Source organism: Petaurus breviceps, unplaced genomic scaffold (genome assembly GCF_028583685.1).
Source record: "Petaurus breviceps papuanus isolate PSGF00001 unplaced genomic scaffold, PetGlider_PUasm1.0 91041, whole genome shotgun sequence".
Lineage (NCBI taxonomy): Eukaryota > Metazoa > Chordata > Mammalia > Diprotodontia > Petauridae > Petaurus > Petaurus breviceps.
The window spans coordinates 21,016,077-21,027,962 of record NW_027187400.1 but is presented as its reverse complement, the minus strand read 5'-3'; the positions used below and the strand labels follow the sequence as shown (position 1 = coordinate 21,027,962).

General features: G+C 40.2%; 1 protein-coding gene across 6 annotated transcripts in view; it reads left to right on the top strand.

The window, feature by feature from the left end:
• Nucleotides 1–5,403, top strand: part of PDPN (podoplanin) — a 46,052-nt gene extending 40,649 nt beyond the window's left edge. For 4 of the 6 annotated variants that reach the window (XM_069079138.1, XM_069079141.1, XM_069079143.1 and 1 more), the window contains 2 exons: nt 1,042–1,147; nt 3,050–5,403. In XM_069079138.1, the coding sequence (XP_068935239.1) occupies nt 1,042–1,147; nt 3,050–3,184 (241 nt within the window). In that variant the 3' untranslated portion in view covers nt 3,185–5,403. Of the gene's footprint in view, nt 1–1,041; nt 1,154–3,049 lie in introns of all 6 variants that reach the window. The other 2 variants (XM_069079140.1, XM_069079142.1) reach the window with 1 other exon arrangement.
• The last annotated feature ends 6,483 nt before the right edge of the window (nt 5,404–11,886 follow it).

The following is an 11,886-nucleotide window of genomic DNA, read 5'->3' as shown; positions in this document are numbered from 1 at the left end:
ACACCCAGAAATAACTGGCCGTGTAACCTTGAGCAAGTTACTTAACCCTGATTGCTTGAAAAAAAAAAAAGAAAGATCGGTTGAATGAGGGAAAAGAAATAAAGCAAATTCTGAGTAGTTAGCTTTTTAATTAAAAGACAAATCGGGAGATTTTTAAATCTCTTTGTCGTGAATTCAGTAATTCATTTCAAACCAATCCGATGAGGGCTAGCCAAGCAGTTCAAGACTTTGTACTCGTTCAGGACTTTGTGCTAAGTATGAGGCTACAAAGACTAACAACAACAACAAAAAGACCTTGTCCTCAAGCAGCTTACACTCTATTTGGGGATGCAACATTTGCACAGATAGGTAAATCAAAGTCATTTCAGGAGAGAAAAGCCTTCTAAAGACCAAAAAGGATTTCCTATAGGAGATGATACTGCAGATGGACCTTAAAAGGGTCAACCTGAGCAAAGGTACAGAAGCCAGAGGTGGGGATGGAATATTTAGCTCAGGGAACAGCAAGGTAGGGCCATTTGACTGGAAGAGGGAGTAGGTATAGAGGGGAATAATATGAAATAAGTCTGGGAGGCTAGGCTGAAACCAGATGGGAAATGGCTTTAAATGCCCAAGATGGCCATTTATGGTTACTAAAAAAATCAGGATTATTTTAATAGCCCTATAAAAACTCTTCCTAATAATTAATAGCAAAGTTGAGATATTGTTCTTAAACTCAATAGACAAAAGCCTATTTCAGAAGGATCTTGTTTGTCCCCAGATAGTTTAGAATAGCTCAAAGCCAGCCATTGTATCATGTCCCAATTCTAAATCTGTCTATGGGTGATGAGAGGACGATAATACATTTTGGAAATTTGCTGCTGTGCTCAGCTGGGGCCTCCTGTAAACCTAAGATCCTACTGTGTGTAGTTTAGTACAGATCCATCCACACTTCAGACTAGAATGTTGGCTCACAGTAGAGATACCATGACTAGTGCATTGTCATCCTCTCCATCTTTTTCTGGATGAAATACCAATATTCTTGATTCTCTTTCTCTATGTTAGGAGGCTTGGAGACTGTAGCATTGGTGGGAATCATTTTGGGAATTGTGATCTCCATTGGTATCATTGCTGGAATCATCATTGCAGTCGTGAGGAAAATGTCGGGCAGGTACTCGTAAGTAAAATACCTACACACTGGCATGATACATGAATGATTGGTGTAATTTTCAGAAGACCGTTGAGTTACAGTAGAAAGAACACTGGACTTGAACTTGGAAGAGCTCTGCTTTTAAATCCTGCCCCTGACATTTCCTAGTTATATGACCTTGGGCAAATCCCTTAGCTTCTCTGAGCCTCAGTTTTCTAATCTATAAAATGGGAACAATAGGGCCTTTAGTAATTTCCTTAGAGAGTTGCTGTGAAGAGAAAATCGAATTATATACATATGATTCCTTCGAAAACCTTAAAGTGCAAAATAGATATCAGTCATCATCATCATCATCATCATCATTCATATCAGTAGTTTGGAGGTCATCTGAACCATTCCTTTGCCTCCAACTGGGCTATGTCCAAATTTTCTCATATTAGAAGGCATATGCAGTCATTCTAAATATCTAGGAAGAGATTTAGTTTGGGAAATAGGCATTTTGCAAATGTGCATTGAATGCTTGTTCAATTTTGAGGTCCTGCTTTAAGCTAAAACTTGAAAGGAATCAAGAGACCTTTATATGCTGCTTAAATGCATGGGTGCTCTTAGACTTAAACGAGATAATGGATATAAAGTACTTTGTAAACCTTAAAGCACCATGTCAGTGCCAGTTGTTATCATTCTTATTGGTCTATAGGCACCAGGTCTCCAGGCTGGTGGTTACTCCATTCCCTCAGCCTTGCTGAGCTCAGGCATTATTTATAGAACAGTGCAGTGGTGTGCTGATAAGTGTTTAACAACCAGGTTCCCTGGGAGGAAAATGTATACGCACACACTTTTAAATTTAATCTGCATTATTCACACTTTCTTAAATCTAGAAATCAGTAACACAATAAATCAAGCCCCAATTTGTAGCCATTTTTGAATTTCTGAGATGTAAAATCTCACACTGAAAGTCTGACAATTAATTAGCTTGTTGAGCCTGTTAGAGATCAGCACCTACCTACCCGCTTAACTGTTCTGTTGTTTCAGTCATGTCTGATGCTTCATGACCCCATTTGAGGTTTACTTGGCACAGAGACTGGAGTGGTTGTCATTTCCTTCTCCAGCTCATTTTACAGATGAGGAAACCGAGGCAACCAGGGTAAAGTGACTTGCCCAGGGTCACAAAGCTTGTAAGTGTCTGAAGCCAGATTTGAACTCAAGAAAATGAGTCTTCCTGACTCCAGGCCCAGCACACTACACACTATGGCACCACCTAGCTGCCCAATAATAATAACAGCCAACATTTATATAATGCTTACTATGTGCCAGGCTCTGTGGTTTACAATTGTCATGTCATTTGATCCTCACAACTCTCAGAAGTAGGTGCTATTATTATCCCTATTTTACAGATGAGAAAACCAAGGCTAACAGAGGTGAAGTGACTTGTCCAGGGTCATGTAACTAGTAAGTCTGAGGCAGGATTTGGACTTGGGTCTTCTTGACTCCAGGGCTGGCACTCTATCCACTGTGCTGTCTAGTTGTCCAAATTTCCTCTGAATTTATTCTTTTGGGTGCCTGGAAACCTGTCCCTGGTGGTACACATGATCGGGCATTAGAAATAAGGGGAGGGGGCATAATATCAGACAACAAGTACTTAGTTAGGAAAGAGACCACAGGGATTATAAAATCATAGATTTAAAGCTGGAAGGGACTATAACAGTAATCTAGTCAAACTTCCTCATTTTACAGATAAGGAAACTGAAGCCTAGGGAAGGTAAGTGACTTGCCCAGGGTCACTTAGCTAGCAACCATCAGAGGCAAGATTTGAACCCAGGTCTTTCTGATTCCAAGTCCAACCTTCTATTTATAGGTACTTGGCACACTGATTATCAGTCAAACAATTAATTTGACAGTCTCCTTTTTCTTATTTTCCCACAGGCCATAGATGACTGGAGAATCATTTCCTTCTGCCAACTGTTTTATTTTTTTAAAGAGAGCCCCTATTTTAGCTTCCTGCACCCATGTGAGAAGATGATCCGTGGAAGACCTGCTCCCTCAGTTCTAGATCCATAGTGATCCTGAAACTCTCCCAAGGGTTGAAAATGAGAAGGCTCCTACAGCCTGTGACTCCAACCTATGTCATTTTTAAATCATTTTTTTTATTTTTATATATGCACATTGTAAAAGTAGGTGACATGACTAAAAAAAAAAGGAGGCTAAGAGTGGATAGGAAACAAGGAAACAATGTCCAGTGAGCCCATAACCAACCAAAATGGTGCCAACAGAATCCCAATGGTTTTGGAAAGTCCTTAATGTGCTCGGTTGCTATTGAAAGCAAAAAGGAATATGGAAATACTGACATTCTCTCTGTTTCTCTTGTACTGCTGTTAAATGGTTCAGAGGGTCATAATTCTAGAACTGGGGGGATTTTTGTAGGGTCAGTAGGGCAGAGTGGATAGAACCCTGTGTTCATGCCCTGCCTCTGTTACTTATTAGCTATATGAATTATGGTCAAATCACTTCACCTTTCTAAACCTCAGTTTCCTTATTAAAGTGGGACAATAGAGTCATGGCCTTAGAAAGGAGAGGGCATAGAGGTCACCTAGTCCAACTCATTCATTTTACAGTTGAGGGAACCAATGTCAAGTGAATTTCCCAAACTAACACTTACCTATATCACCCACTAAGGTAACTGTGAAAATCAAATGAGCTAATGTATGTAAAACATTTTGCAAACCTTAGAAATGTCAGAAATCATCATTAGAGGTTACCTAGCCTAAGCCCCTCCTTTTATACTGAGGAAACTGAGGCCCAGAGAGGTAAAGGAACTTACTAAAGGTCACACAGACAATAAGTGACAGTAATGGGATTTGAACCCAGGTCTTCTGATTCCAAACTCAGGACTCTTTCCCCTGTATTGTGCTGTTCCCCAAAGAGATGGTTTCATGTTCTCTGATGGGCTGAGGTGCACAAGACCTTTTACTCCTTATTCCTTAGAATTTGGTACAAGCAGTGATCAAAAAAGCATCTCCAGCCTTTGTGATGTAGTGAACAGCTGTTTCTAGTTGATTGGGACAAAGCACTTCAAAGACTCCCTCATGGAGTCAACTATTGAAGTTAGTAAACAGGAAATCCATGATTCTGGGAAGACAGTCCTTTTCCTCCCCAAGGCCTCCTGGACTGCTTAAAAAGCTTCTCCAGAAAGAGCTTGCTGACTCAATGTTTTGTGCTGACAACCTCCCACCTCTGCATCTTTGAAGTGAATGGGCCCAGGGTGGTCCTTTAGTTAAAGGAAGGTTTGTTTCTGATTGGCTGCCAGGACGACATCACTATAACCCCTCTGATTCTTAGCATGTGGCCCTGCTGGGCTAGATCATACATTGCAGCCCCAAAGCTGCCAACAGCTAACATGACCCAGACTTAAAAGCATTTTGCTACTTATCTCTAAAACATGAAGGACGGTTGTACTGGGATAGACTGTAAGCAGCAAAATGTTCCAGTTTTCCTACATTTATTTACCTCCTTGACCTTTGTCACTTTGGAGAGATGTATGAAATGGAAAATAAGTGTAGCTACAGTTGAATTTTAAACAGCAGTAAGCTTTTTTTTAAGTACATTAAATTCAAAGAAAAATCTTTCCCCATTTTTCATTTGTCGACCTCACAAACTGAAAAGTGAATCAAATTCCTCATTAGAGCTCATTATCCCAGTACTGTCAAATGCAGCACACCCTTTTATGAAGGTCAGTTGAATTATTTTTTTAAAAAGACATGCTCATTCATTGACACATATCCTGGAATGACTGGGTATAGTTTCAAACCTAAGCTTTTTCATATTGTCCAGTGAGTTGGTGTAGGATGGGAAGCCATTGCCCAAGAAATACAGCTTATTCCCCTCCCAGGTTTCTTGTCTTGTATCAATGTTTGGATGTTATTTTATATAATCTACTCAAGGATGAAGCTATCCATCAGCAATATATTACAAATTAAATACACAAGAGATGGAAGCAGATGGTCTAATAAAGTATGATTGAAAGAACTTATAAAACACCATGTCTCAAGCTATCTCTCCTTCCCCTACCCTTCAAATTTCTGGTTAGTGATTTATAACAATTCTCTTCAAAATTTTGTTTCCTACCACCTCCCCTTTCTTCTCTTCCCAACTCCATGAAAAAATAAAAGTCCATCTCAAGTTATACACTGGACCCAGTGCCTGCTGGGACAGGACAGTGGGTTTCTTAACACTGTTTAATGCAGTGTAGACATTTTCAAATAAAGCGGATAGTTATGTAATAGCAGTTGGTGTATTTATTGGGAATCTTCATGGAATTTGGGGTGGAGGGGCCCAACCTTGGGAACATCTCAGAATGAAATTATGAATTGGATTAAAACTTATATAGAATTGAGGTCCCAAATCAACCATTTGTAATCATGGAATGAGATGAGTTTATATGCCCACAAGAAGCTAAAAATATCCCAAAGGACATTTCACTAAGCCTATTGTCTAGCTCTCTCTCCACTGAGCAAAGGAAGCAAGGTAATTGGGAAGTTTTACATCATGACCTACCAACCCAGCAATGTTCCAGGATGTGAGCCAGAACCCATATTCAGGACTGACCAAAAAAGAGAAAAGGATGATAGCTATTTGGGCATCTCTTCATTTGGTGGAAAAGTTAGAAGCACTTAATGTGCAAGGTTGCTATTTTGACTGACAGTTTTTGCTCACTAAGACACTAGGCTCAGGTATTTCTGTAACAGTGCCAGTGAAATCAGTACCCTTTAAATTGCATCACCTTGGGTCAAAGTCCCAGTTGTCCTGGCCTAGTTATATCTCTGGTGAAAAGATGGCCCAGGTCAAACTATATATTTTCTTCTCAATAGAATATAATATACTTTAGGACACAAACTATTTTGTTTGCTTAGCTCACACCATGCCCATGCTTGTTGAATTGACTGACTTTCTAAACTATAGTGATAAGGGAACTTCCATAGCTCCATGAACTCCTTGACCTCTCTGTTACCACCTACATATGGATCCTCAGTCTTCAATTACACTTTCATCTCGATTCACTCAATCCAAAATTATCCATATGGTCAAGGTTCACTTATTTACTATTGAGTAGGCTTCCATAAAAAGTTGGGAGATAGAAGACTTGGGTTCTAAATGTCAGCTCTCCTACACCCTTGATTCTACCGTATGTGTGTGTATGTATATGTGTGTAGATAGTTTCATCATGGGGACCACAATTTAGGAAGATCATTGAAAAACTGGAGAGTCTTAGAGAAGGGCACTGATTGATTGAAGGTTTTTTATTCTATAACATATGAGAAACATTGGAAGAAACTGGAGATGTCTGGTTTGGGGAAGAGGAGACAGCCTGATTGATGTCAGAGAAATGATAAATATCTTCAGATATTTGAAAGGTTTATCATGTAGAAGAATAATTAGACTTTTTCCTATTTAGCTCCCAGGGACAGAACTTACAATGACCAATAGAACTTGGCAAGAGGTGAATTTAGGTTTGATATAAAAGAAAACGTCCCAACAATGAAAAACATCCCAAAGTCAAGTGGACTTCCTTGGAAGGTAGGGGAATTGTCCTCACTGGAGCTCATCGAACTGGGTGACCAGACTGCAGAGAGGGTTCTTGTCTAGGTATGATTTGGACTAGGTGGCCCCGAGGTCCCCTCCAGCTGTGAAATCCTGGGGTTCTGTGATTTTGCCTTCTGGGAGAGAGTTTCTTCAAACAGACCCTGCCCCTCCAGGTCAACATTTTGTTTTGTTTTGTTTTCCAAGTGAAATGTCCATAGATCATTTTCTTCTTGGTGGTCCCCGAATGTCAAACCTTTCAGTCCCATGATTAGAATTTCCACAAAGTTCTACATGTGTCATATCAGAAAATTTATGATTTTTAGAAACGCCTGGGCAGAGGTGGAAATAGACACAGAGAGAGGATGTTGGGATGGAGCTTAGCTTCCTGGCAGAATGTTCCCATCCCTTTGGCAGAGCAGAAACATGCATTTATGCAGCCGATGGATGGGTCAGAAGTCATGCCCCCAGGTTGAAAGAAGGATTATCAGCCTTGCTCTGCTTGGTCCCAGAGAGCAGAACTAGGAGCCAAGGGAGGAGGCTATAGAGAGGCGGGTTTGGGTTTGAGGTGAGGAAAGTCTTCCAATAGCACTCTCCCAAAGTCAAATGGCCTGCCTCAGTTGACGCTGGCTTCCTCCTTGCTAGAGGTCTTCAGACAGACACTGTGTGACCACTGCTTAGATATGAAACAGGATTCTTCTGTATGTAGGGTTTAGACTAAACAGCCTTTGAGATCCCTCCCAACTTTGACATTTTGTGATACTAAATGCTCAATCATGCACAACACACAACCTCTGGACCTATTGTAAAATGTGAATAATGTATATTGTATATTATTATATAGTATATTATGATATATGGTATAACATAGTAGATATAGTGTAATCTATAGTATAATATTTATTGTATACAGTATATGTACTATATATAATTATACTATATAGTATGATACATTGATATATAGTATAATATGTATGATATACATACTATATATCTATTATATGTTATAATGTAATATAGCATCTAACTCAAAGGTTTTGTGTGAGGATCAACTCAATCAGTCAATAAACATTTAGCAAGCACCTGCTATATACCAGGCACTTTGCTGAGCACTGGGGATACAAAAAGAGGAAACAGACAACAGTCCTTGCCCTCAATGAGCTTACATGAAAGCAAATGTATAAAAACAAGCTACATACAAGGTTAAGTTGGAAATAATTAACAGAGGGAAGGTACTAGAATAAAGAAGCATTGGAAAAGATTTCCTGAACAAGAGAGGATTTTTGTTGACACTTAAAAGAAGTCAAGAAAATCAGTGGGTGGAGTTGAAGAGAAAGAGAATTCCAAAACTAGGGAATAATGGGACAATATTAAGACAGGCTAGTATCCTGGACCAAGATGATGACTGTCCTAATTGTCCTCTGTCCTTGTCACATCTCATCTGTGACTGATTCCAGGCAGCGCAGTTGAAGGACATTGATAAGCTGGAGAATGTCCAGAGGATGGGATGGCTATCAGCATGATGAAGGACCTTGAGTCCATGTCATATGAGGAGTGCTGGAAGGAACTGGGGATGTTGAGCCTGGAGAAGAGGAGAATCAGTAGAAACATGAAAGTTGTCTTAGAAATATTTGAAGAGTTGTTATGTGAAGGAGAGCTTCGATTCGACTTGCTTGATCTCATAAGGAAGAATAAGGAAAAATGGAGAAGAAGCTATAAAAAGGCAAAATTTAGACTGGATGTCAGAAGACCTTCCTAACAATGAGAGCTGTTCCAGAGTGCAATGGGCTGCTCTACCCTGAGAGGTAGTGTGTCCCTTGTCAGTGAAGGAATGCAGACTTCTTTGTTATATTATCATGGGTATTTTTAAAAGATTTCAGTTGGACTAGATGGGTCTCGAGGCTCCCTCCAACCGTGAAATTCCCTAAAATTAAACTGTTTATAAAATGCTTTGTAAACATTGAAGCTCCCCTCTGTCAACTATAATTAAACATTATTATGATTATGCTTCAATGTTTCTTATTGAAAGGAATGAACATAAATGTTTGCTTGCCAAGAGGAGACTTGTCAAGAGAAAAGAAAGCATTGTTTAAAGCCCTCCTTCTTAGGCCTGAGAGACTGAGCGTACAAACTGTGTCTCTCCAAACCCCTCTAAATTCTAAGGCTGCAAATAAATTTACTATAAATTCAACTCAGTTCCCTAAATATTTACTAATTTTCCAGCATGTGTAATACACTGTGATCAAATGTTAGAGAGACCCTGCCCTCAAGGAGCTTACATTCAGGGATGTGCTGGAGGCTTTTGATTGTAACATTTTCAGTGTGAACTTTTTTTGTTGTTGAGTTGTTTCAGTAGCATCTGACTCTTTGTGACCCCATTTGGAGTTTTCTTGGCAGAGATACTGGAGTGGTTTGCCATTTCCTTCTCTAGCTCATTTGACAGATGAGGAAACTGAAGCAAACAGGGTGAAGTGACTTGGTCAGGGTCACACAGCTAGTAAGTGTCTAAGGCCAGATTTGAACTCATAAAGATGAGTGTTCCTGAGTCCAAGCCAGTGCTCTATCTACTGTACCACCTAGCAATCCATGTGAACATTTACACCTTGGAAACTGGCAACAGAAAAAGACAAAAATGACCAAAAAACCCCTATAAATCAGGATTTGATCGTTTTGCTGAGTTTCTAGGCTTGAGGAAGTGGTAAAAACGAAGATTAAATTTAAAAGTGTCTTGCATACATTTATTTTTTCCTGAAGAATCTTTACCATCTCACGGCTGAGTTGCACCTCTTTGATGGGGGTTAGGAGAAGGAATCCAGCACTAAAACAGATAAAGGAATCCAAAGAAATTTGAGGAGGAAGAACAGAGACATTGACCATTTAGAGGAGCTGGGGAAGGCCTCAATGAGTAGACATAGCCCCTAGACTGAGACTTATAAGAAAGGAAAATCTCAAAGAGTCAGAGGTGAGGAAAGAAGGAATCCCTTCTGTGCAAAGTCGTGGAGGTGGTAAACACAGAACAGAGAAAAAGGATTTTCCCAAACAACTAGTTTGCGGCCATCCAAGGTCTCTGACTCCAAACACTCTGGCCTACTCTCTCCTACCTCCCTTATAAAAATCCCTGAGATGGAAATGAATGTAAAATACTCGCTGATTACACAAAGGACTCCACTATACTTGCTAAAAAGAGTATGGCCCTATTCCAACATGAGATGACCTGATACCGATGTTAATGTCAACAACCAGACATCCGTTTGATATTAAGCGTGCTGGGATGTTTTCTAGATTCTCATCCTACTTGACCTCTCTGCAGCTTTCGACTCTGTGGATCACTCTCCCCTACATACTGTCTTCTTTCTGGGTTTTCCTAACACTGCTCTCTCTTGGTCTTTCTGCCTGCCTGTCTGCTCCTCCTCTGTCTTCTTTACCAGATCATCATACTGGACCCTCTTCTCTTTGCTTCTAGCTCTATACTCCCTTTGATGATCTTATTAGCTCCCATGGGGTCAATTATTATTCCTCCATTGATGATTCCCAGACCAGCTGTCATCTCATGCCTGGAATGATCTCCCTTACTTCTCTCCTCTACCTCTCAGAATCTTTCATTTCCTTCAAGACTCAATATAAGGACAATCTTCTGAAGAAAGACTTTCCCAGCCTCCTTAGATGTATATGTTTTATATGTGGGTGGTTTATACGTGCATGTATGTGTATATATACATCTATCTATCATATATATGTGCATGCATGTTTTTTCCCTGTTAGAATATGAGCTCCTTGAGGACAGAGAATTTCATTTTTAACATTTTATCCTTAGGGACTCACACATTACCTGGTACATTGTGGGTAATTGGAATATCCAGATATGTATCTCTCATCCTATCCTCCTTCCAAGCTCCAGTGTATATTTGGAATTAGATGCCATCTATTATCTCCCTCTATATCTCCCACTCACCAGAGTCAGAACAGACCTGTTACCTTTCTCCTCAAACCTATCTCTCTCCCACATATTCCCATTTCTTTCCAGGTCATCCACTATCCTTCCGATCACACAGGTTTGAAATTCTGGAGCCCTGCCGGATTTTTCCCCTTTCCTTCACCAACCCCACCATGTCTAATTACTTAGCTGATCTTGGTCAATTTTCCCTCCACAGCATTTCTTGCATCAGTCCCCATCTCTCCAGTCACATAGCCTCCATTCTGGCTCAGGGCCTCATCGCCTCTCAGCTGCACTGCTGTAACAGCCTCTTCCTAATTGGTTTTCCTGCCTCCAGCCTCTTCCCTCTCCCTTTCACTTCTACAGAATTGCCAAACTGATTGCCAAACTAAAACATGAATCTGGTCATGCCATTCTCATACTCAAAAATCTTCAATAACTCCCAATTGCCTCTGGAATAAAATGCAAAATTCAGTCTGGCATTTAAAGCCCTCCACATTAATAACTGATCATTATACAGTATTTTAATGTTTGCAAAGTGCTTTACACACATTATCTCCTTTGATCCCCATAACAGCCCTGTGAGGCAGGTTTTATGTCCTCTGCCTTTTCAGCCCTACTACTCTCATTCCCCTTTCATGACCTCTCCTCCCAGTCAATCTGGCCCATGCTAGCTGTTTCCAGTATATAATATCCTATCTCCTGCCTTTTCACAGGCTGTACTCCATGCCTAGAATATACTTTCTCAATCAGCTTTACTTCTGAAAATCCCTGGCTTCCTCCAGTGCACATCTCAGGCATCACCAGCTGAAGGACACCTTTCCTTACTCTCTCCAGTTATTATCCCTCTTTTTCTTTGATTTATTTTTTTGATGAACAAAAATCTGTTTTCTCCATCTCCCACCTATCCTCTCTATGGAAAAGAAAAAGAAAACCTTCTAACAAATATGCATAATCAAGAAAAATACATTCCTGTATTGGTGTAATAGTAACGAAATTTGAAGATCCCTTTGTATTGCCAAGTTAACAGGTACTTAGCACTTAGTTTCAAATTAAGCCTCTGTAAAGAAACAATGTATGAACCCATGTTGCTGATATAACAGGAAGGGGCTGAAGAGGGAGGAGCTAATGCTGTCTATAAGGAAAAGCCCCAGCTGGGAGAGTCAGAATTTCTTGGGGTAAGCATCATGAAGGCAGAGCAGCTGGTGAGAGAGAGAGAGAGAGAGAGAGAGAGAGAGAGAGAGAGAGAGAG